This window comes from Hylobates moloch, unplaced genomic scaffold (assembly GCF_009828535.3).
Source record: "Hylobates moloch isolate HMO894 unplaced genomic scaffold, HMol_V3 SCAFFOLD_15, whole genome shotgun sequence".
NCBI lineage: Eukaryota > Metazoa > Chordata > Mammalia > Primates > Hylobatidae > Hylobates > Hylobates moloch.
Window position 1 is genome coordinate 41,091,066 of NW_026652290.1, and position 25,446 is coordinate 41,116,511.

The following is a 25,446-nucleotide window of genomic DNA, read 5'->3' on the forward strand; positions in this document are numbered from 1 at the left end:
CAGGTGAAGTGTCATGGTGATAGCTGTAATTATTTTCAATAACAGTATACACACACGAACAAAATGTTAACAAATGTTGAATGTAAGTCAAGAGGTGAGAGTGTTCATTCTTTCAACAGTTCTGGATGTATGAACTTTTTCATAATAAAAAGTTGGGGGATACTATCAAAATGCAAAATAAAATTCTGTTCTCAGAGACAAACCTCAAAGAGTTTATGAACTCCAACTTGAGAAATCACTGGTAAAAGCAATCATTTGCCTTGCTTTGTTTTGTGCGTGTACTTAAGTTATAATATTGTACTACAGTTATGCAAGATTTTATCAGGAAAACTGAATGAAGGGTACATAAGACCTCCCTATACATTTTTCTGTAAATCCTCTGAATCTGTCATTATTTAAAACAAAAAACAAACCACATTATAGATCTGCTGCATCCACTCTGAGCACATCCTTAATCTGTTCCTTAAGCCCTTCCCAAAACCAATCAGATAAAAGACATGCTTTCCCTAAAAAGAGCCTTTCAAAATCCTAAGGATAGTCAATTCTTAATACAGCTAAAGTACTCACACACAAAATTTGAAGAGAACTTGACATCTCTTGCAAATAAATGTCTCCCCGCTTCCAGACCCCTTGGTTTCCTCCATAGTCCCTTGTCACCTCACCCCAGGATGAAATCTGAATTCTCAGCTGCTTTTGTTTTCCAGATTCACATAATCAAGTAAAGCAAGTGAAGTGGGCCCACATCTTTGCATTGTCTGCAGCCAGCTCCAGAGCTGGATTCATTCAGTCTGCCAACAGCTGACAGCTCGGGAGAAGAGCAGCCACACCATTCAATTTCCCACATCTGCTACAATTCTTGCCTTCTGGGCCTGAGGAATAACTAGTGGCCTGGTAACTGCCTCTCACTTTCACCTGAAGAGTCAGAACAAATCTGTGATTTTTCCGAAAAACAGGTATTTGCACCTTTTTCCTCCTGAGATGAAACTAAGTGGAGGTAAAAAAACAAAAACAAAAACAAAAACAAAAACCATGAAGAGTCCTGTTCTCGTCAAGAGAACACGCTCCAACAACCCCTCCTGCTGGAGTTGGAACCAGATGCACATGCTGCAAAATCTCTCTCACTCAGCCTGCTCCCCACTTGCTTCCAGGTCCCAACCAGGCCAATGCCTACAACTGCACAAGAGGAGCTAAGAGGAGCTTTGACATGCAGGCTTGGCAAGGGCATGTTTTCCAGGCTGCCTGCTGTACACGGCCCTCTATCCATAAGCAACACTTACTACGGGCAATGACTGTGCCCCATGCTATAGCAAAGGTCACTGTATGAAAACAGCACACAAGAAACATGGACAATACGGTAAATAGTTGATTGTGTTTGTGTAATACTTATTTGAAGACTCACCATCTGGTTTTCATTTTACCTGAATACATGGGTTTTGTAATAATTGCTTTTAAAGGAGTCCCAAAACTACTTATATCATGCATGTATCCAACATTGCCTGATTTTTCAGGCAAGAAAATACCTTTTGTACACAACTCAACAAAAGTGGGATACAAAAGCATCCATTACACATATCAGTATGTATTTTATAGTCATGTTCACAGAGACATGATTGAAAGGAAATACACCAAAGCACTAACAATAGCTATTATAAGGTAGCAGAGGGCCAGACACGGTGGCTCACACCTGTAATCCCAGCACTTTGGGAGGCTGAGGCAGGTGAATTGCTTGAAGTCAGGAGTCCAAGACCAGCCTGGCCAATATAGTGAAACCCTGTCTTACTAAAATACAAAAATTAGCTGGGCGTGGCAATGGGAGCCTGTAATCCCAGCTACTACAGAGGCCGAGGCAGGAAAACTGCTTGAACCCAGGAGGTGGAGGTTGCAATGAGCAGAGACTGCGCCACAGCACTCTAGCCTGGGTGACAGAGTGAAGACTCCATCTCAAAAAATAAGAAGAAAGAAGAAGAAGAAAGAAGGAAGAAGGGAGAAGGGAGAAGGGAGAAGGGAGGGGGAGGAGGGGGAGGAGGGGGAGGAGGAGGAGGAGGAGGAGGAGGAGGAGGAGGAGGAGGAGAAGGTGGCAGAAGTATAAGGATTTAACTTTTTCCTTATATTTTCCTATATTTTACACTTTTTTTTACAGTGATCACGTATTGCACACTTATAATCAGAGCCAGGCTTAGGTGAAGAAGAGCTCTACAGAGAAGGCAAACCACATTTAGATTCCATTAGAGATGTGAAAGAGGACATATCCTGACCGGCCACAACAGCTGTGTCAGGGGAGGCAGCACAGGTTGAATGACACCATAAGGGTGAACTCTAAGTTCATAAAATTCCAAAAGATTACATTTAAAATTGTACCTACAAGTCTGCCAGTAAACAAGTCAAAAAGTGTGTTAATAAATATGCAAAGACCATATTTTCCAGCAATACCACTCCCAACACGGCACCGGCAAGATGCACAGCATTCGGAATGGAGACTTTGGTAGGAAGGTAGTATTGATAATTCCATTCACAAAGAGGGTACTTCATAAATAGCTCAACTACTGTATTTAAATTATAAATAAGAAGTTACTGTTCCTTCAGTAAAATTTAAAGTCATCTTAAAATAATATTTTATTGGAAAGCATCCAATTTCCCACTGAGCTGTACACCAAGATAGGATCACTATAATACAACAGAATAGTCTACATCACAGTATGTCAAGGAGAATCTTTTGGCCATTCAAGCAATGGTACATTTTCATTTTAAAGTACCCATTATTCTCTTTAACAGAGAAAAGAGAGTGGTCACCTCATAAAATGTCACATCTTCAAATACTTATGAAAGGCTCCATCAGTTGTCCTGTGGTCCACAGACAACAGTGTTTTCCAATTCTTACTGACAAATACCCATGCTGAAGATGACCATATTGTCAGAGACCCAGCAGAGAGCAAGGCAAAGGAGGAGATTTTGCTCTCTGGATAGCACACAGGAGATCAGGTTAGCCATTATCTCCCTTGACAGACCCCAGACTTGGGGAAATTATGGCTGGATTTAAAGTTATCCCAAATCTCCAATGCTACGAGTGAACTCTTTCTAGAATCTGTGAAATATGATATTGAATCCTACTCATAACTAGGCAAGTTAGGGGCAAACATGAGCATGAAGTAAAATTTCAGATAAAAATAATTTAAAATAAAATTGATTTAGTTCATTATAATCTACTACTATTTTTAAAGAATTTAAATATGGGCTCATGCATATATTACATGCACACACATGGGCACACGTACACTTACTTTCTGTCTCGGTCACGTTCTCCTCTTTCCCATCTAAAGCTGCACAGTAAATCCTCATGCGACCATTTCAAGAACTATTTTTTGCTACTAAATTTTGCCAACAATCTGCTCAGCATTCTAGCAGATGTTTCTGTTTTCCAACCTCTGGGAACTTGGCTGGGTCTGTTTTCCTCCCCCGTGTTAAAAATAAAAGAAATGGCACAAATGTGGCCTAATACCCTAGAGAAGCTTTTCTCCACTCGAAACTCTCCATCTCCCTATTCATGTGACCTCCATGATCCCTTTTCAAATTTTTTCTTTTCCATTAGAGAAGATGTTTCCAATTATGTCCCATTACGTTGCCAAGGATGACATCGCTCAGATGTGTGTGTGCACTGCGTGTGTTTTGAGAAAATGCTACTGCCTTTTAGTTACTTGGAGACCATGTACTACAATTTAGGCCAACTAGTCCACTGGACCTATGAACCCACAATGTCACAGGAGGGCAATTTGTTCAAGTAATCAGATTTTCCAAACAGAGTAATACTCTATGTTGTTGGGGGTATCTTTGTCTTCCATCTAACAATTTATTTAAAAACGTGTGTGACTCAATCTTACCTCAGTGACATCCATAACTTTGATGGCTGCCAACTGACCCGTTTTAACATGTCGACCCTGAAAAACAGAAAAAATAGATCAAAAATCGGCACCAAATTTTTTGCACAATCATTAGAACAAAATGGCTGAAGTTTCCAACAAATCGTATCTCATCTATACTTATCTCTTACTAACCAAAAGTGATGACGAAATAGTCCTGTGCTCTCTAATATAACAATATGGTTTATAATGAACCACACTTAATAAGCAAGACAACTCGTTGAACAAATGAGTTTTTGATAAAGCATCAATTACCTCTTTCCTTTAAAGGTTTAATTTACATAACACTATCTCGAAGAAACTTTTTTTTTTCTAATAAGGATTTAACTTTTTCTTTATATTTTCCTATATTTTACACTTCTTTCCTTCACAGGTTTAATTTACATAACACTATCTCGAAGAAACTTTTTTTTCCTACAAATCATGTTGGCCTTCCTTTCCTTCTTAACTTGCTACAGGAAAAAAAAATTACCCCAAAAAACCCTCTAGACATTTTATTGTCAAAAATGGATAACTGTAATTTTTCCCTGTGTATTCCCAATACCCATTCCTTTATTTCACAAGAATTACACTGAAAGTCTTCTTTGAAGCTCTCCTGCAGTCCCAATACAGGGACTGCAAGAAAGAAATAAGCTAAAGCATAACATGAGGAAACTATCGAACAAATTCATTTTTTAAAATTATTTCCCTCCTCCCACCAATTTCTTTATACACTTCTTTAAAATTCTGGAATTTTTTTTAAGTGTATAAAGAAATTGGGGGGACGAGGGAGACAGGTTTCTTACAGGTGTATTATAATGCCTCACCTAGAATCTAAAATCCTGTAACCCATTTATATCACTAGATTTCAGACATACTTGATATCATTTTCCTTTCACCCAGATGAGGAGTACTGGGTTTAATTACTGTCAGTCTTGTTACTCTCTACCCACTCTTCACAATGCCCTGCTGGTCATTTCTCAGGCCAGTAGCAAGGAGCATCCAAATATGCTGAGCATGATCTACTTAACAACTTTGTGAGAAATGGTCCTTCTGCAACATATGTAAAACAGAAAGAACATCCCTATATTTTCCAAAGCCTGTCCCTCTTGTGCTCTCATGACTTAAAGAGTTGTGAACTTTGAAACTTCAAATCTGAGGAGAGTTTGTGTAGGAACTCAAGTTACAACTTGGACAAAGCAACTCTATGAAAATGACACTGTATTACAACTATGACACTGAGTAACTGTACCTGGGTAAGACACCACTTGGTGTGCCTCAGGCTCCTATCTATATAAGTGAGATCATAGTAGTGTCCACTTCATAGAGCTTCTGTGTACAATAAATGGGGCACAAAGAACATTGTGTGGCACATGGTCAGTGGTCAAGCACAACCCTGGAACCTTGTTTCCCTAAATTAATGATAGCTCCTGTAGTTGTGACTGCCAACACAACCTGAAACCAAATGATGATTTTCTTGAACCCAAGGAGAAAGAGTAGAACTTCAGAGGATATAGTATTAAGTGATCCTCTCATACTTTCCACATAAGCATACAAAGTTCATCTCCTTGGCAACTAACCAACCTTCAAACCTGTTATTCACCCCCTGCAGTGAGTTTATTTCCAAATTACTAAAGCATATTTCTCGCTGACAGAAAACAAATGATGAGGGAAAATGTCACATGCACTGTCCCGGCTTTCCCTCTTTTCAAGAGGGTTAAGTATACTGCATTGGCAATGTGTTAGTAAAATGTTGGGGATGGAAGGGTTTTCTGAGTATGTGATATGGTAACACCTAAGATCCCTACAAATCAAGAAAATCCGCAGGTCTATGAAAAAGCCTCCTCAGACATTTATAGAGTAGTACCTTTTTATTTCTTTTTTCAAACAAATCTTAACATAAATAAAGCCATAAGGAGCAACAGAAAACGGTCTATGCTTCCCTCTATGCCTAAACTCAAGACCACAAGTGTGTATCCTCAAGACTTAGTCAGAAAGTGGCATAAAAGTTGAGAACTGTGAATTCACTCAGCATCTGCTTTATAAAAAACATGAGTTTCCCTTACTAAGGGAATAGAGTATCAGGAACTAAAAACTAATCAATTATTTTTGTGATGAGGCCAGACCATGTGACAGCATCAGTCTTCATTATCACTTACTAGGTCTCCAAATTAGATCCATTTTAGATTTAAACCAGAAAATCATCTAAGAATTCTGCCTTCCTCCTTTCAAACAAGACACTGTACTGGGAAAAATTAATCTGGGACCCAGGCAGCTTTAAGCTCTCTTTCCTTGTCCATCACCCCATCACTGTATTTCCTCAGGAAAGTCGCTTAAGTTCTAGGAGTTTCTGACCCCGTGTTCAGGTGCCTCGCCCCCGTTCCTGAGTCAGGCAGGTGGTAGATCAAGTGCAGAGAGTCTGTAAGGCCTTAGCCCTGACCCTGACACCCTGTGGGCTCTTGGCAGGGATTCATCCTCATTCGACTCCAACAAAGGCCCATGCTGATTTCCTTTCTCCTTTCTTCTTGTAGACTGCAATTGTCTCAAATGTAGTCAATGTAGGCTCATTTCCAATTTTTGAAAGGAATGGCCAATATAAGGGGAGGGAATGGGGTGCTAAAATAATGTACTTCTCTATTTAAAAAAAAAAAAAAAAAAAAAGGCCAGGTGCAGTGGCTCACGCCTGTAATCCCAGAACTTTGGGAGGCCAAGGCGGTGGATCACCTGCGGTCAGGAGTTCAAGACCAGCCTGACCAACATGGTGAAACCTCGAATCTACTAAAAATACAAAAATTAGCCCAGCGTGGTGGCGTGCACCTGTAATCCCAGCTACTCAGGAGGCTGAGGCAGGAGAATCGCTTGAACCCGGGAGGTGGAGGTTGCAGTGAGCTGAGATCGTGCCACTGCACTCCAGTCTGGGTGACAGAGCGAGACTCTGTCTCAAAAAAAAAAAAAAAAGCAAACTTCTAAATTTGAAACTAATAGTAATCATCTACCTGCTGAGATGGGTCACCTTTGTGTAAAGGAACCAAAATGGCCAGCAAAAATAGTCTTGGGAGAAAAACTAAAGCCGGGACTCAATGTACTGAATGTTAATATTCATATAATTGTGTGCTAAGGAAGCTACACCAAGAGTTTTTTAAGGACAAAAGTTTGCCTGTGATTTATTCAATACCACCCAAGAGGGAATATACTGACTCTCCTCTCAGGGTAAGCTACAAGCTTAAGCCTGCGCTAGCTGGGTGGCCCAACTCACAAGGGAGACCCTTACCACACCTCTCCTGGCATCTCTTTAGCTACAACACACGACCCTCCTTCATACCACCTGAAGGACATTTAAAGAGAAAATGAAAATGCACGTAACCATAAATGGACTGCATTATGCTGGGAACTTAAGGACACAGGAAAAGGCATTACTCACTGATGTTTGGGGCTAGACATCTATTATATCACCCCATTTTGGCCTCTATAATGTTTCTTAAGGGCTGCTTCATCCAGCCTACTCACTGAAGATGAGCAATAAATCACGTTCCTTCACCTAACTCTAGATTACTGGATCACTCTGGACCCACCTGATGCTGGGTCACTCAAACACCTAACTTTGTGCATGGAGAGATTTTGAATTTAATATTTAACAGGGTCTTTTTTTTCCCTTGTATCATCCATTCTTTAAATATGTCAGTAAATTACTTGGTCAGTATTAAATATACATACCTAGCATCCATTTATGAATGTTACTCTCTTGTCCTATTATCTACATTTCTTGGGCACAGTATCCCATCCAGCGATAAAATAAATATAAAATGCCAGATGGCAGAGATTAAAGATTCATGGTTTGCTTTATTTATACAGTGCCATGTAAACATTAATGTGTTTTTAAGACAATTAGTGATTTAAAAGCCCCCAAATACTATTTACATCTATTTTCTCAACGGATCCTAAAAAATCCTATGAGGGCAACAAAGCAGGTCACTAGCCTATTCTACAGATGAGGAACTTTGAATTTTCTTCAGTTATCTGCCCATGGTACAATGGCAGCAGGATCCCCTTTCCACAGTGATTTTATATATGTACTTCAAGAGAGGGACTCCTACTGTTTCTACTAACCCGTCAAATTTCTATCAAAATATTTTGTTTTCAAAGAAACAGCTTAAGTTATTTCCCCTCTATGCTTTTAAGGGTTAGCAGACATAGCATGATTTAGAATTAAAATTTTTCTTCCAGTCAACATCATTTCACGTAGCTTGAATGGCTCAAATAACCAGAACCGTTATCCCCTTTGATAGAGCAACCTTCTTAGTTTCTGGTTCATTTTTAGTCTTTAAATTTCAGAAAAAAATGTATTTTTTTTTTAAGAAGAAAACTCAAACTATTCTTAATAGAGGTCCAAGCTGAAGAAAATGGCCTGATTTTCAACTCTCCTTTATGTTTCTAACCAAGTCAAAATTGCCACCTCACACTCGAAAAACCATTGCACTAGAAAACCCATCCCACATGGTTTTAAATGCAGGGCACTATGGCAGCCTGTCTGCCTCTAATGAAATCTGTCCCTGGCCCATAGAGAGGAGCCTAGAGGTAGAAGAAACAGCATTCAAAAGGAGGCTTTTAAATCCCAAAAGAAAAAGATGCCTGCCGGGTGCAATGGCTCACACCTGTAATCCCAGCACTTTGGGAGGCCGAGGCAGGTGGATCAATTCAGGTCAGGAGTTCGAAACCAGCCTGGCTAATATGGTGAAACCCCGTCTCTACTAAAAATACAAAAATTAGCCAGGCATGGTGGCAGGCGCCTATGATCCCAGCTACTCAGGGAGGCTGAGACACAAGAATCACTTCAATCTGGGAGACAGAGGTTGCAGTGAGCCAAGATCGTGCCACTGCACTCCAGCCTGGGTGACAGAGCAAGACTCCAACTCAAAAAAAGAAAAAGAAGAAAGAAAGAGAGAAAGAGAGAAAGAAAGAAAAGAAAGAAAGAAAAGAAGGAAGGAAGGAAGGAAGGAGGGAGGGAGGGAGGGAGGGAAGGAAGGAAGGAAGGAAGGAAGGAAGGAAGGAAGGAAGGAAGGAAGGAAGAAAGAAAGAAAGAAAGAAAGAAAGAAAGAAAGAAAGAAAGAAAGAAAGAAAGAAAGATGGCAATGTTCCTATCTTCTGAAATGTTCTACTATCACTAAAGGCTAGGTAACTTCATGCTGCATAATCTTTACCTAAACTCCAATTACCCCTTTAAAACACATCTGATGATTAAATATATTCGTTGAGAGGCAAATTCCATTGGTCTCATCCATATTAAGAGGAACTTTGAAAAGTGAATAAATTCAAGAAATGAAAAACAGAGCCTTCACCTCAAGACTCCAATCTGAAGAGATGGTCTAATACCAACCACTCTAGCAAAAAATTTCACCACTCATCCTCCAACCTTCCCTCACAGAGCCTTGCTATTAAATGGTGCCACCACCTCACATCTTAGCAAGAAAAGTGCACGTGACTCAACAGCACTTTTTCCATTCATAGTGCTTTCTCCCTAAATTTCACCTTTTTCCAGAATCATAAAACTTTCGTACTCATACAGCCTAAGAATAAATAGGAGACAAGGAAAATTTATCATGTTTATGACACTATGTAAGGTAAATAAACACACAAGTTAGGAATAACAAACGCCTTCGTCCCTAAATAGCCCAGAGGGGTGCACACACACAGCATAAACTCCAGCAAGCATATCCTGTGACACCGGAGAGCATTACAGTCCTGAGGTGGAACTGTAAAAACAGGGCACAGGAACCACGTTGGCCCTACTCTTGGGGCAGTTAGTGAACAAGCATTTTATATGCATTGTTGTTTACTCCCCACACAACGCAAGTATCATTATCCTCAACTCACAGATGGAGAAACTAAAGCTTAGAGGGGGCTAGGTTAATAAGCTCAAGAGTCACACCTAGACTGGTTCTCTATACCAGGCTGTGGACCTGGAACAAAAATGACCACAAATGTCCTATTAACCAACTTACATAGGAACTGCCAAGTATACTATTCTATAACATATTTTAATAGATATAATCAAACATGGCAATACAGTAACCAATAATAAAAACTTATTTTCAACCCCTGGCCTTTTTATTCTTGTGATAAAGAAAGAACATCCCACAGGAATTGTTTAGGGAACATGAAAGCATGTGTATACACATTCACAAGCCACTCTGGTCCACGGCTTTCTGAAACTGTAAGAGGCTTTTATTTGTTCTCATCTTTATCTCATCATAAATTAATGCTTCCTTTTATCTGTTGAGTTTAATCTGAAACAAAAATTTCAGAGATTAATTGCCTGAAATTGGCTTTATGTTTGCTTAATAGTGAAGCCTATTAATGCACATCTCAGTAACCTGAAGACTACCTTTAGCCAGTGCTCATGACATGCCCCATACTGCTGAGGAGATAAAACACAGCAACCTGCCTGCAGGGAGCTTATAATTTAAAGAGGCGTTTAAAAAAACACATACACACACACACACACACACACACACACACACACACACACACACACGAAGAGCATCACAGAGAAATACCGTGCCCTAGAGTAGAAACACTTAGGAAAGAAGACAGTGTGAAACCAATTGTTCTGCTTTCATAGGATGTGTAAAAGCAGCTGTTCAGGAAGGACACATCACTATGGGGCTAGTGGTATGGACCCACCATGGAGGCTGTGGCTGAGCCTTCAAGGATGCCTGGATGGCACTGAAGATCATCAAGGGACAGAACATGGATCTCTCAAGATGTAAGCTGCAAACAATCCTTTCTAAATCCCAGGACGGGACAGGTTTGAGTTAGCAACTGGCCAGGAAAAAAAGGGTGAGCACGATGATTCCCCCCAAGACTAGAAGCTGTGTCACAAAACCATGTCACATCTCTACAGACATGCAAGGATGAGAGAAGCTTGTCATATACTGCACATCTAGAAGACGCCAGTCTCTCTCACTAAGTCGAAAGACAAGATTCCATGGTGGTGTGACGTGTGCCTACAACACAAGGGAGAAGACCTGGCTGCTTCTCATTCCCAACCAACTGGGAAGCTTTGTTTCTTGATATTTGTTCGTTGACTTTTTAGTGGTGTGCTGTTGGTTTGGGAGTGTTAATATTTTGGATTTAAGAGATTTACTGGGGTAAAGTATGTTGCGTTTTTCTATTAGGCATGTCAATTTCAGTAACAAAAATCACTCCCTTTCACCTGTGACATGCAGACTTCCAGGCTCTATCCCAGGCCATAACAACTGTGTAACTGGGGTATAGGAATCCATGCCTTTTTAAACTAGCATTCTAGTGATTTCTTACACACTCTGAAGTTTGGGAATTACTTCTTCAAGATTATAAGAAAAGTCGCAAACTCAAGTTCTCTTTCCCCTTTCAGACTTACATAGTATTTATTATAATTATATATGCAACTTACTGTCTTAGCTGGGGGTTTGGTGTGTGAAGGTTAGATTCATAACAAGTAAATTCTAATTTTAACAAATATCCTTTTTTTTTTTTTTCCAGAAAAACACATAGCTTATGTTCTGAAATATCCAAGAACTCAAAGGACAGGCAAGCCTACTTCAACAAAACAGGTGATTTTACAGATTAGAAAGAAATCCCAGAGAGCTAGAAGGACACTCACCTAGTAGCTAAGCCAAACCCGGTCTGTCCATTCTCTCCCCAGAATATCTCATCCATACCATTCACAGTTCAACTTGACAATTCCAATCTACTCCCCTTTCCGAATTTTCTTATTTTTACTAGCAAATATGGAAACCTATGTGACCATGAGCTGAATGGCATGAGTACAGCACTGGGAAATCTACTGACCACTCTTTCTATATCCATCCACCCAAAAGGCAAAGACCAGCTTGACTGGTTGTGCACTGTAAACCCCAAAACCATAGGCCTCACTCATAGGTGTTCTTTTCCAAAAAGCATCTGCAAAAAATCCAAAATTACCAAAGTGGGAGAGCATATTACCCAGACAGCTCTCCAGGAGCCATCTAAGATAACAAAGCATGTAATCAACCTGAGACAGCTCAGAGTACTTCGGGAAACACCTCGGTCTTCTAAACATCTCCTGGTTGGTACTAGATCATCCCTTCAGACTGGAGTCCTAACAGAGCAGGAGTAAGGAAACATGAGCCCACAGATCCACTGCTGTTCTCATCATGTGCCTCCAGATCCCAAACCAAGCCTAACGTGAGAGGACTCCTATGTGTGTACGTTTCATCCTCATAACTACTATTTCTTATCTACTTCTCCGTTCCTTCTGTGATCAGGGCTGCAGATGAGTAGGCAGGCAAAGGAAGCACATGAATATGTCACTGCTATCAGTTGGGACTTTCTAATTAATAAGACAGTGCTTCCATTCCCTAAAGAGCTTAAAATCAATATAGAATTATTCCTTTCTTAGGTCGCAGCTACCTTATCTGAAACAACACTCCCTTTAAAGAAAATTATACCTCAATTTCAGGGAATGTGTAGACTTCTATTAAGAATGAAACAGTCAAAATAGACAATATGGTAAGACTTTACCTAATGCCACCACCCACTCCCCAATAAATGAGTCATTTTGCATAGCTGCATTAGCAGATAACTAAAAGTAAAATAAATTATGCACCGCATCTTTTTTCTTTAAGGAGCCAATCTGGATGGAAATCTTTCTAAACCCTGAATTCTTGAGCACATTAAAGGTACTTTTCTTAATGGCCCAGGGAAATCATTGTGAACACTAATTACTATCCAGTCTTTGCAATTAAGGGATAGCCTCCGGGAATATTACGTCAGGCAGTAATACTCTGACTCCAACAAAGAAAGGGCCCAGTTATTTGGGCTCTGCGTGCTTGTTCAGTCATTTACAGCTGTGTGCTGTGTTCTAGGACAGATGGCAGGTGGGGCGACCAGACAGCAAGCTCGGTTCCAGTTCATGGAGCTATCACTGTAGTAAAAATCACCTCTGTGTTAGAGAGAAGTGGAGACAATTTAAACGAACAGATAATGAAGGGTGTAAGAGAAGAAATCCAGCCATGAGAGTTTATGAGTAATTCATTCAAAAAGGGTGCTGTGGTTTGAATGTCCCCAAAGTTCATGTGTTGAAAACTTGATTACCAACGCCAACAGTGTTGGGAGCTGGGGCCTCATAAGAGGTGTAAGGCCAGGAGGGAGGAGTAAAAAGGTTAGTCTAAGAGAGTGGGTTAGTTATGTCCAGAGCGAGTTTATTATAAAAGGGGAAGTTCAGTCCCCTTCCCCCTCCCTCTCACCACGCGATGCCTTCCACGTTATGATGCAGCAAAAAGGCCTTCACCAGACATCAGATGCCAGCCCCTCGACCTTTGACTTCTCAGCCTCCAGAGTCATGAGCCAATAAACTCCTGTTCATTTAAAGTACCCATTCTGTGGTGGTCTACTACAGCAGCACAAAATGGACTAAGACAAAGGGGGAGGGAAGATCTGGCTAGGCAGTGGGTCAGGTGGGGAAAATGGGCAGAAGAGTTTTAGAGATATCTGGTGAAGATGCATTAAAAAGGATAGCGCCCCTTCCAAGGTGTATTGTAACAGCCTTGCAGTCTCTACTACAACATCAAGTGTGAGGAACTAAGTTTGAAGAGGGAGACTGGCAAATAAAAAATCCTGAACTAAATGGTCAGAAAAAAGGATTACCACATGCTTTCTTTCATCAACAGTCAAAGGGCACTGACAAGTCTTCATGTCAGAGCATCTAAAACAATGGAGATTTCAGATTCTACAAGCAGCCATCACTAGTATTTACTACACATATGCAGCTGCTCTTTGCTCACTTGAAAAACCCAACTGGCTAAAGACCCAGTAATTTCTGTTTAATAGCAAGAAAAATTTCCCATTTTTTACTATAGGCAAACTTACGTATAAAGTTATTCGTTTATTTTAGCCACTAAAAAATATAGTATTCAACAGCCAAGTAAGTAGTCAATATGGTAATACAAACCATGAAATTCAATCATCTGACTCAGTCAAGATGCGTTAAAAATACTCTACTCTTGAAGATAATTTAATTCAGCACTAAATAAAAGATCACTAACTGACCAATGAGAAAGGGAGCTTCTCCCAGGTGACAATCCAATGGACTGTGCCTCTTAGTGACCAAGTGGGGAACCCAGGTTACACAAGAAAAACACGCATTGTAAAGCTAGGGCAGATGTAGCACTGGAACCCAAGAGTCTATGATTGCATACAACATCAGAAGACATCATACACAAAATAACTGAGTGGATTCTAATAAAAAGCTTTTTTATTATAATGGCTAAGCATTTATCCAGAACAAAAGACAAAACACAGAATTATGTGGGGGTCCCCTTCCTCAATCCCAAGAAGTTTCCCTACATTTCTCCCATGTGACTTCACAGTATACTAGATTTCTCATAATTATATCCACAGTGTAACTTCAATATTGAAATATCACTTCAAGCATCACTAAAGCACTCAAACTGAACTCTTCTCACTGGCTTAGAGAAAAAAATTGAAAGTTTCATACACAAATCAAAAGGCAAGAGATAAAGGGGTGAAGGGATTCAGATTCCATTCTGGGCTCCTCATCCACCCATGGTCCCTTCCACTCACTACCAACTCAACCTTCAATTAAGGTTTCAAACTGTTTCTTAACTTCTTTCTCAGCACATCAAGAAGCTAACTCTAAAATACACTGCCTTTGAACCTACGTACATTTACACTATTCATATAAAGTCAACTGTAAGCAGCTTTGTGTGTCCCTGAACTATTGTAAAAACAAGTATAATCTGGTCTGTGAACCTAAACTACTTTTGTTGTTGTATCGCAGCCAGTAGCACGGTTTAGAAGACATATTCCTTTCCTGCACGTGGTCTCTGACAACAATATTTGTTTTCCTTCTGGTATTCAAAGTCTGTACACAGCTCTTAATTTGCCTATGCTGTATAATTATATTTTACTCACTACTCATAACTGTATTGTCCCTCCTTTAAAAAAAAAAGAGGTGAAAGAGAAACCCCACCTTCCGAGTTTTCTTTTGAGGTTACATGTGATAGTATCCCTTACCAGAAATAATGCACCCATGCCATCAACTCAGGTTTCCAAAGCCAGAGCACTCTCATGCAAACTCATACCATGTCCATCTAAAATTTATCTTGGCCAAAATTAAAAGAAAAAAAATGGAGACAGAAAGAACTCTTGTCTCGGCATGTGAAACAGAAAATTCCCTCCTCAAAGCATCATCTTTTGTTAAAAATCATCAGTTACAAGTAACCGTATTATTATAACAGATGAGTTTTCCTCAGTGTTATATAACCATTTCTTTTTGAGTTGTACACTCAACCCATCATCACTTTCTCAGAATAAGAATCACAATGAAAGACCATGAATAAGAAAACAAAAGGGCAGTTTTATAGCTTCACTAAGGCTTAAATACATCTAGTGGAGTTGATAAAGTCAGTGCTCTAACCACCTTCCCTGACTACTCTGTATAATGAGGCCATGCAATAATCACATTACATAACTAAAAGAACAGGCAAAGGGAAATTTTGATGAGCTTTATGCTTCCCTCTATTTTTCAGCACCCTCCTCTCCTCCTCCTCCTCCCTATCAATAAACAAACCTCCTCTCTCGCTCCACAAAGGAAGGGCCGATAAAGAAGCACTCACTGTGTGTTCATTCTCTCAACAAATATATTTAATAAATATCCATTTATTTATTGTGCCTGGCACATAGAAGTGTACAAATACTTTTAATACATAATTCAGGCAGTCATTGCAACCAAGTTACAATGAAGAAAAACATCCCTATTTTACAGAAAGTAAGTGGAGGCTCCATGAAATTAGAAAAACGAGCCCAAGGTCACACAGCTAGAAAGAGGGGTGAGGTGGAATTCTGACTCAGGTGTGTCTGGCTTCAAAGCTCCAGGTACCGGATCACTGATTTGGATCAGCACTTTTCCTTACCGGCCACAGAGATTTAAAATCAAAGGTCTGTGTTCCAGAACCTGCTTCCACCCCACTCAGGCACCAACAGCAGCCTGTAGGTAAAGGTCAAGATGTAAACTCTGAGGAGGAAAAAGCACCCGGGCAGTCAGGGATTGGTATGTCCCTTCATACGACTCCCTGCCCTTCCCTGGGTGCCCTTCAGGTAGCCAGAATCTTCCACTGGCTGTTTTCTGAAGACCCTCTCCGACTCCTCTTAACCCTGCCCCTGCTTTTCACTCAACCCCTGACTCGGTCCACAGCCTCGACCAACCAAGGCACCTTGAGAAGCCTGCCAGCTGCCAAGGTATCCCCCCAAAGTGCCACCCCCTACCCCACAAAACACCTCTGCATGCTGTCCACCCTGTGTGTGGTGTGGGCAAAGCCTGGGCTACCAGTGTAAAGCCTGGGCTATCAGTGTAAAGGAAATGACTACAAAAAAGATACAAAAGCAATTTCACAACTGCCTGGAGATTAGGTGGGGACCCCACACACTGTGCTGGCCACACGAATCAGAGACAAGCACAGGTGAGCACTCACAGCCCTATGGAACTGCCTGAGGAGCTTTCAGCATATTTAACTTGCAATAGAGGGAGAAATGCCAGTACAGCTTCTTCCCCGGGATTCAGAGCTCCACCTTGTGGTTCCCCCCAGACCCACAGGTCCCCTTCATCAACCTTTGATGAGAGGACGTCTGTCTGACTTGCTGCTCCAGGAAGTCATTCCACTGAACCTACAGCCCACAAGCATCCAAAATTACCCCTACGTAATTACGGGTAGAAGGAGAACACTGAATTGAAACTCTTCCAGCAACAAGTACACCAAAATCTGTCTTCCTAAGATAAATCCATAATATTAAAAGTAAAAAGAAATTCTGATCATCTGAGTCAACTGCTCTGCCACTAAACTGAAGAACCTGAACAAGCCTCTTCACTTCTTGCAAGTGTGGCCATCTCACTATAAAACAGTCATGATTCTGAGGCCAACATTCTGATATACAAGACACTGGTCTAGACGCTAGGGATACAACAGTGAACAAAAGCGTGCAAAATCTGTGCTCTAGTTCTTGAAGGGGTATATAAGCAAAATCAAGCAATACACCTTCTGCTCTTCTGAATACATTCTCATAGCTAAAAGAAAAAGGATTGAAATAAGCTACAGGGAAAACCCTGGCAGAGCACTGAGGAAAGGGAATGTGAGAGATGGGGAGGCTGCATTTACACTGCATGGTCAGGGAGGTTTCTCTGATACCTTGTCATTTGGGCAGAGAGCAGATGGAGGCAATGAATGACTTTGTCCCACTTGCCCTGCAGGACCTTGTGAGCCAAAATTAATCTACACAGAAAACCTTGAGCCAGCACCGAAGGTGGGATACACTAGCTCCACTACCATACTGTTTGAAGGTAATGTGGTGGTTCTGCTCAAGCTTCAGGTTCTCCATTCCTTCTTGTCAATAGCAGACACAGTGCCCAAAGCACACCCAGTGCTGTGTGCCGCTATGAAAACAGGCACTGCACAGAGCAGGACTCTCTGTGGGCATGTCCAGTCATTCCCAATAGCAGCTACTTCCTCACACAAAGCTCATGCTTGGGTTATGGAGAAAGGACCATGAGAGGCTTTAGCTTAAAAATGCTACAAGACTTCTCCATTCACCACCTGACTACACATCTCTTCAGTCACTTTTCAAGCGGAACTCATACTCAGGGTTAAGGTCTGAGGCCTATATTGGCAGAGCCTGGCTATGACTTTCTACTCATGGTTAAGGTCTAAGGCCTATATTGGCAAAGCCTGGCTATGACTTTCTAATTAAGCACGGAAAGCAAAGTCTCCCTCCTTTCTGTAAGGACAATAGTCAGAAAAAGAAAAATACATATTTTTAATTTAAAAATAAAATCCTAAATTTAGGTCCACAACATTGCTTATTATTATTTGGTATGTGGTTATTTGGGTTATGAGATTGCAAAATTCAATTGTGGAATAAATTAACAAGAGCCAATTAACAGAGCCATATTAAAAATAGCCTCTGTGTGTCCTCTTATGGTTGCACTTTTTCCACTTCAAATTACCCTGGCATCTGATTAAGGCACTTGGCTCTGAGTTTCCAGCCAGAAACTACTCTCTAGGTGCTAATAGCAGGGTTCTTCTCCCTGGTAATAAATCCTCCCTAGTAATTCATTGACTAAATTGGACGTAACAGTTCCCATAGTGTTTTTCTTTTTGGGGGGTGGGGGTGCATTTTTTGTCTTTTTAATTGAACATTCCAAAAATTAGAAAGCTGTACATTTTTTTTAAACCCAGATTTCTATCTTCTCTTGAAAAATAGATTTGTTAAAGCTGAGCCTCTAGACTAGGCCCAAGAAAATAATGTCTAGAGTCCAGTGGGAACTGCCCCGTTAGACCAGCAGGAGCTGTCCAGCGTCCCCACAGGCCTTATCGCTCAGAATGCTCACACATGAACCTGAAAAGCGTGGGCCCAATATTCTTGAGTGTAGAACAGCAATGGCTCTTCAACCTTGGCTGACCATCAGTCACTGGGAGAGCTTTTTGTTGTTATTGTTGGGAGTTTTTTGTTTTACTTTTAGTTAAATATGCCTGGGCCTCACCCAGATCTACTGGATCAAAATCCCTAGGTGAGGGGCCTGAGAATCTGTAATCAACTTCTAAATAATTCAGAATAACTGCAACTACGGCTTGATGGGGAATAATGTCAGAAAGGCTCCAGTCTATATGGACCACCAAAACTCACACTCCCAATAAGAAATTGAAAGCCCTCCAAAACACCACCACCCTGGATCCCATGTTACAGTAAGTTAAGCATAAGGCAGCTCATTAACTGCATGTCTATCTCCCCGACATGTGAAAACAAACAGGTTTGGCCCTGACAGCATGGGAAAAGCCCAAATAGCAGACACCACGTAACACTCCAACAAAAACACTGACCTACAGTGAGCGGCCACACAAGCACCCTGACTCTGTTCCCCCTTCACTGGCCTGACCACATTAATCTATCATCCCAACAGGGCACTTGAGCGTGAATGGGGCACTAAGAGTAAGTACGCCAGGACACCAGCTGTGAACCAGGGCTGCCTCGGGGCACACAGAAGGTTATGGTCACCCATCCTTTCCTGGGCTTCGAGAATTTGAAGAATTTTTTTCAAGGAAAAAAAAAAAAACAAAACAGATGGCAAATCACTAATTATTGGATTCTAAGTTCTCACCCCCAGCACTAGCCCAGGGCCTACACACAGCAGGCCCTCAGTAAATGGTTTTTCAAAGAATAATCAAGAGGCTAACAGGTGCTGTATGACAAACATATTCAGTAATTTGTAAACACAGACCTTTACAAACAATCTCAAATAGGAGGTACAACCTTCAAACCTCTCAGATGATCTCCCTTTAAGAAGGCTTCCTGGCAAGTCCACCAAAGCAGTTACCCCACTTGAATAGGCCATTCAGAAATACATTTGGTGAGATACAAATTTTTCACAGGGAATACAAGCAGAGGAGGCTAAATATGACCTAAGAGTTGACTCAACTGCCTCTGTGATGGACAAGGCTTCTCTCTCTAGCGCCAAACACCCCATGTTGTTGTTTGTGGATATAGGCCAGCTGCCCCCAGAAACTCATCTTCTAAACTGTACCAATAATGGCCCCACAAAGCCACTCAGCAACAACATGCAGGAAGTGTGAAGGTTAAGATTAATGCGGGGACGTCCTGAAATACTGCTACAAAATCCATGAATGCCTACAACCATCATTCAGCCCCTTTAAAAAAAAAAGAGGGGACAGGAAACCCTAGGTTTTTGTTAGACTGATAAACAAAATGGGCGAAGTGATAAAATAAGCAAGACGACCTAGGTGGAGAGGCCTCCACCCTACCTGAGAGTGAACTCCAGGCCTCTAGAGAAGTCCTTCCGGGGCTGCCCAAATTCCACTACACCCAAGAGTCTACCTAGGAGTCCAGTCTCCTCAGCACTAAGACATGCCTTTGAAATCAGAACCAAAAGGAACTGCATGAGGGGCTTTTGGGGTGATGAAACTGTTCTGCATTCTGATTATGGCTACATAAATCTATACACACGTTAAAACTCTACAAACTTGTATATCAAAAGAAAACTAAGTCAATTTAACTTTATGATAGTTTTTTAATCAAATAAAAAACTGAAGAGAGGCAGCAATGATTCAAAACTCAGGTTACCTCACAATCACAGGCACCCAAAGGAAAAATGGACAAACAGGATAACACAAAGTTAATAAGCTTCTTGTACTGCTAATGTAACAATCAACAAAGTGAAGAGACAACCCACAGAATGAGACAATATTTGCAAACTAACCATCTGACAAGGGATTGATAACCAGAATATGTAACGAGCTCAAACAACTCTATAGGAAAAAAATCTAATAATCTGATTTTAAAATGGGCCAAAGACTTTAATCCCAGCACTTTGGGAGGCCGAGGCAGGCGGATCACGAGGTCAGGAGATCAAGACCATCCTGGCTAACACGGTGAAACCCCGTCTCTACAAAAAAATTAGCCGGGCGAGGTGGCGGGCGCCTGTAGTCCCAGCTACGCGGGAGGCTGAGGCAGGAGAATGGCGTGAACCCCGGGGGGCGGAGCCTGCAGTGAGCGGAGATCGCGCCACTGCACTCCAGCCTGGGTGAAAGAGCGAGACTCCTTCTCCAAAAAAAAAAAAAAAAAAGACTTCAACAGACATTTCTCAAATGAAGACATACAAATGGCACACACATATATGAAAAAGTGCTCAACATCACTGATCATCAGAGAAATGCAAATCAAAACTACAATGAGATATCATCTCACCCCAGTTAAAATGGCTCATATCCAAAAGACAGGCAATCTACAAATGCTGGTGAGGATGAGGAGAAAAGGGAACCGTATACTGTTGGTGGGAATGTAAACTAGTACAACTACTATGGAGAACTGTTTGGAGGTCCCTCAAAAATCTAAAAATAGAGCTACCATATGATCCAGTAATCCCACTGCTGGGTATATACCCACAAGAAAGGAAATCAGAGTATCGAAGAGACATCTGCACTCCCATGTTTGTTGCTGCACTGTTCACAATAGCTAGGATTTGGAAGCAACCTAAGTGTCCATTAACAGACGAATGGATAAAGAAAATGTACTTATACACAATGGAGTATAAGATCCTGCCATTTGCAACAATATGGATGGAACTGGAGATCACTATGTTAAGCGAAAGAAGCCAGGCACAGAAAGACAGACATTGGATGTTCATTTACTTCTAGGAGCTAAAAATCAAACCAATTGAACTCATGGAAACACAGTAGAAGGATGGTTACCAGAGGCTGGGAGAAGGTAAGTGTGGTTGGGGAGGGGGGTTAGTGGGTACAAAAAAGATAGTTAGAATAAATAAGACCTAGTATTTAATAGCATAACAGAGTGCCTATAATCAATAATAATTTAATTGTACATTTTAAGTAACTAAAACAGTATAACTGGATTGTTTCTAATACAAAGGATAAATGCATGAGGGGATGGATACCCTATTTTCCATGATGTGACTATTACGCATTGCATGCCTGTATCAGAACATCATCTCATGTAACCCATAAATATATACACCTACTATGTATCCATAAAATCTTTTCTACTGTGTACTCACAAGAAAAAATTGAAGGCAATTGGGGGGTGGGGAACCCAGGTCGCCTCTGGGCCTTCAGGCTATTTTCCTGTTTGCTCAGTGAGAGGCCCCTCAACAGACAGACACATCTGCTTAGGGATTTTGCTTTGCTGGCATTGTCTTTGTTCCCTCCCCCTTGCTACCCTCCCTTTTCCTATTCTTACCACATTGTCAAGCAAGAAAGTTGATTCAGAGTCTCTAGTGATTTAGGGTCTTCAGTTGGGAAAATATCAAAACCAGAACAGGTATAATTCCTGCCTCTAGTGCTACAATCAAGGAGGAAGTGCTGGGGTCCATTAGGTCCAAGGAGAAGTGCTGAGGGTCCACTAGGGCACAGAGAAGCCCAAGGAAGGGGGTCTTGGAGTCAGTAGCATTTACAAGGCACTACCCTACACCAATGTGAAGATGGTGTACTCCACTTTCTGAAAACCCAATGCAAAGAAACCGACTTTGTCAACCCAGATAAATCAAGGAAGGGTTACACCGAAAAGCAAGTGAGCAGCATGGGTTCAGACAGGGAGGCAGTGAGTAACATTACCAACTTCCAGAGCCCAGTCCCCTCATCTGTACCCACATCAAGGAGTGAAGATGAAGACTGACATCTTCACGTTTGTGAGGTTTAGCAGTGCCCAGGTGCAGGGCAAGATAAAGAAATGTCAATTACCATAACGCCTAAGCAATTCTTTATATTACATGAAACTGATGAAACATTTTGCAATGTGAATGCCAAAAAAAGATTTCATTTAGTTTTATGTTATGCACACTTTTCCAGTGTAGAGCTGAAAGTGAAGCATGCTACTATACAAGACTAAGTGGATAACTGAGAAAATCAGCAATAACTTTTCTTTCTCATCCTTTCTTGGGTGAAGATATATAAAATAATTGCATTCAGGTCTTTGGAAAGGGAGTCATAATGGTCCACAATTTAAAAAGAACAAAATTCACGTGGAAACAAATATTTCTATAGATATGCCTCTTTTCAATCAGCAGGTGTGTGCCTAAGCTGTTACTTGGATCAAAGAATTGTTTGCAACATTCACTAAAGTTCACCAAGTTTAAAGAAATTTTGTTGGATATCCTTTTTCAGCTGTGTCAACTGCAACTTCAGACATAGGTAGGGTTTAAAATGGGGGACACCTGGAGAGACAATTGGCCCTTCCAGGGAATAAAAACCAAGGAATTTATTTCTGAATGATTTTCAGGTGGCTGAGATGTTGAGTACAAATCTGGGCCTCCAGTATTCTCCATGAGGGGCCATGCCCAAGTAGAGTCCAAGGACAACCATGTTTATTTGGGCAATGTCCTTTCAACACACACTGAGCCAACAGACTTTTGAACCCTGGCAGAACAATCACACAGCACAGGGACAATAGGGCTTCCTAGAGGCCTGGCCTTGCCAGGCTGAGGGAGACTTCAGAGGCCCACAGAGAAACCCTGCTGGGTTTCCCACCATGGACCACAGCACAGGACCGCCAGCAATCAGATTTCCAAACCATCAATCACCAGTCATCAAGCTATTGTGTTTCACTCTTGGTACTCTAGCAAATTATGTAGGGATTTTGCTTCTATTTAAAGAAGGACAGTGAGTAGGGTCAACTGGGAGTCTTCTCATTATAGTTTTCAATTCTTCAAATGATGTGTCCATCCTGGAGCACCAGGCAGCTCAACTCCTCATGTAAATGAGGGAACAGCAAAGATCAATCTGGCCTCATTAATTGCTGGAGTCATTGTACAACTAAACTGCATGTCTGCACATTACGCAGCCTCCGTGCACTTAAGAATATAGTGGACTTAATAAAATTCAACTAGGGAAGTTGAGGGCTAGGAAAATGTTAAGTGAAAAAATCCTCCCCCTTCTCTCCAAAAGGCACCTGAAAAATCTCAGTGAAGACTGAGCAGCTGGTTCAGAGGAAAACACATGAAAGAAGAATATGCTTACATAACTGGGTGGAACAAAAGGGGAGGTGCTGGTATGCTTAAAGACAAAAGCATAAGCACAGAAAAGGGGAATGCAACTAACTAAAATGGCACAGTTCCACTGCCATCTTATCTCACTTTAGATCCTGGTGGTCTAAGCAAATTTCTCCCTGGAATGTTAATCAGGACACCAAAAGGTACAAGAAGGTTTGCTCTTGCCCCTTCCTTTTCCCATTCTGGTCACCCAATTCAGTATCAGCATTTCGTCCCTACTACAGATCCAGGCTTTCTGGTTTTTATAAATAATAGCCCCCCTCCACCATCCCCCAACCTGAGGATAGGCCGAGAGCAGGAAAACAACATGGAGAGTTCAGTATGATAAAATCAAGGTGTGCTATTTATGTGAACATGGTGATATATCCAACTACTATTTTATTACTTTTTAAAAGCAGATACTGTTTTAGTTGTGTAAACTCCTGCCGTGAGGCTGTAAGCGGGGTCCAAAATATTCAACTTGGATGGTTACTGAATGAATCAATCAGGTAGAGCCTACACAGCTGAGAGACAGGACAGCTGAGAGGCATGCGACTGTGGGGCTATTTGTGCGAACCACATTCATCTAGATTCTGGTCACAATTTAGCGCCATCTGGTGACAGTTGTCTACTCCAGCTTCTATGTCCACTGGGACAATTATGGGTCCTGTGGCTGGCTGCCACACAAGACAGCAACGGCAATTCCAAGAATCCCAGGTAAGGCTTCCCAGTTCAATCCATGGGCAGTAGGCGAGAATACTGCGGACATGAAGACCTACTCTCTATTTAAGAAATGAAGCTATGTGGAAGACCAGCCATTGCCAATCATATTATTTGCATTACTGAGCTTCATGCTATAGTATTTTTAGTCTATAAAAATTAGAATGAACAGGCAGAGGGGTGCGGTGGTTCACACCTGTAATCCCAACACTTTGGGAGGCCTATGTGGGTGGATCACCTGAGGTCAGGAGTTCAAGACCAGCCTGCCCAACATGGCGAAATGCTGTCTCTACTAAACATACAAAAAATTAGCCGGGTATGGTGGCAGGCACCTGCAATCCCAGCTACTCGGAAGGCTGAGACAGGAGAATCACTTGAACTCGGGAGGCGGAGACTGCAGTGAGCCAAGATCGTGCCCCTGCACTCCAGCCTGGGCAACAAGAGCGAAACTCTGTCTCAAAAAAAAAAAAAAAATCAGAATGAACAGAAGTGTAACTTTTTTGAAATTCAGACCTAAGACCGTTTTTAAATGTTCATCTTTGAAGGTGAAAACTACATGTTAATGATATCTCCAAAACTTATTTGTTGAAAAAGAACAAGGGATGTAATACACTCACAGTAACTGAAGAGATATGAAGTGAGTTCATCCTCCTAGTAAATGTTTATGAAATATAATTTTGCTGATTAATTAGTAAAAGCCAGAACATTTTACCTCACTGATATATCTCAGCTGTTAGGGTTGGTGGTTGTCTCCGATTTCCCTCCAGACTTTCCTTTAAATACACAATCCCCAACAAATGGCTCAAAACCATGACTCAAGACATTTCTGGGCCAGGCACAGTGGCTCATGCCTGTAATCCCAGCACTCTGGGAGGCCAAGGTGGGTGGATCACCTGAAGTCAGGAGTTTGAGACCAGCCTGGCCAACACGGTGAAACCCCGTCTCTACTAAAAACACAAAAATTAGCCGGGCGTGGTGGCTGGTGCCTGTAATCCCAGCTACTCAGGAGGTTGAGGCAGGAGAACTGCTTGAACCCGGGAGGCAGAGGTTGCAGTGAGCCGAGATTGCACCACTGCACTCCAGCCTGGGCAACAGAGTGAGACTCCACCTCGGGGAAAAAAAAAAAAAAGACATTACTGGATGATCGTCATAACACAATCTCATTATTGCTTAGTATCCAAACATGAGAATTGAATTCACTTCAAATAAACCGTAGAGGTATATACTGCAAAAATCTTGAGTAAC

The 25,446-nt window shown here is 41.4% G+C and overlaps 1 protein-coding gene across 50 annotated transcripts in view; it reads right to left on the minus strand.

Annotated features, from left to right (window-relative positions):
* Nucleotides 1-25,446, minus strand: part of MAP4K4 (mitogen-activated protein kinase kinase kinase kinase 4) — a 162,592-nt gene that overhangs the window by 99,913 nt on the left and 37,233 nt on the right. For all 50 annotated transcript variants that reach the window (XM_058428196.1, XM_058428203.1, XM_058428202.1 and 47 more), the window contains one exon: nt 3,876-3,932. In XM_058428196.1, coding sequence (XP_058284179.1) covers nt 3,876-3,890 — 15 coding nt within the window. In that variant the 5' untranslated portion in view covers nt 3,891-3,932. Of the gene's footprint in view, nt 1-3,875; nt 3,933-25,446 lie in introns of those variants that run through there.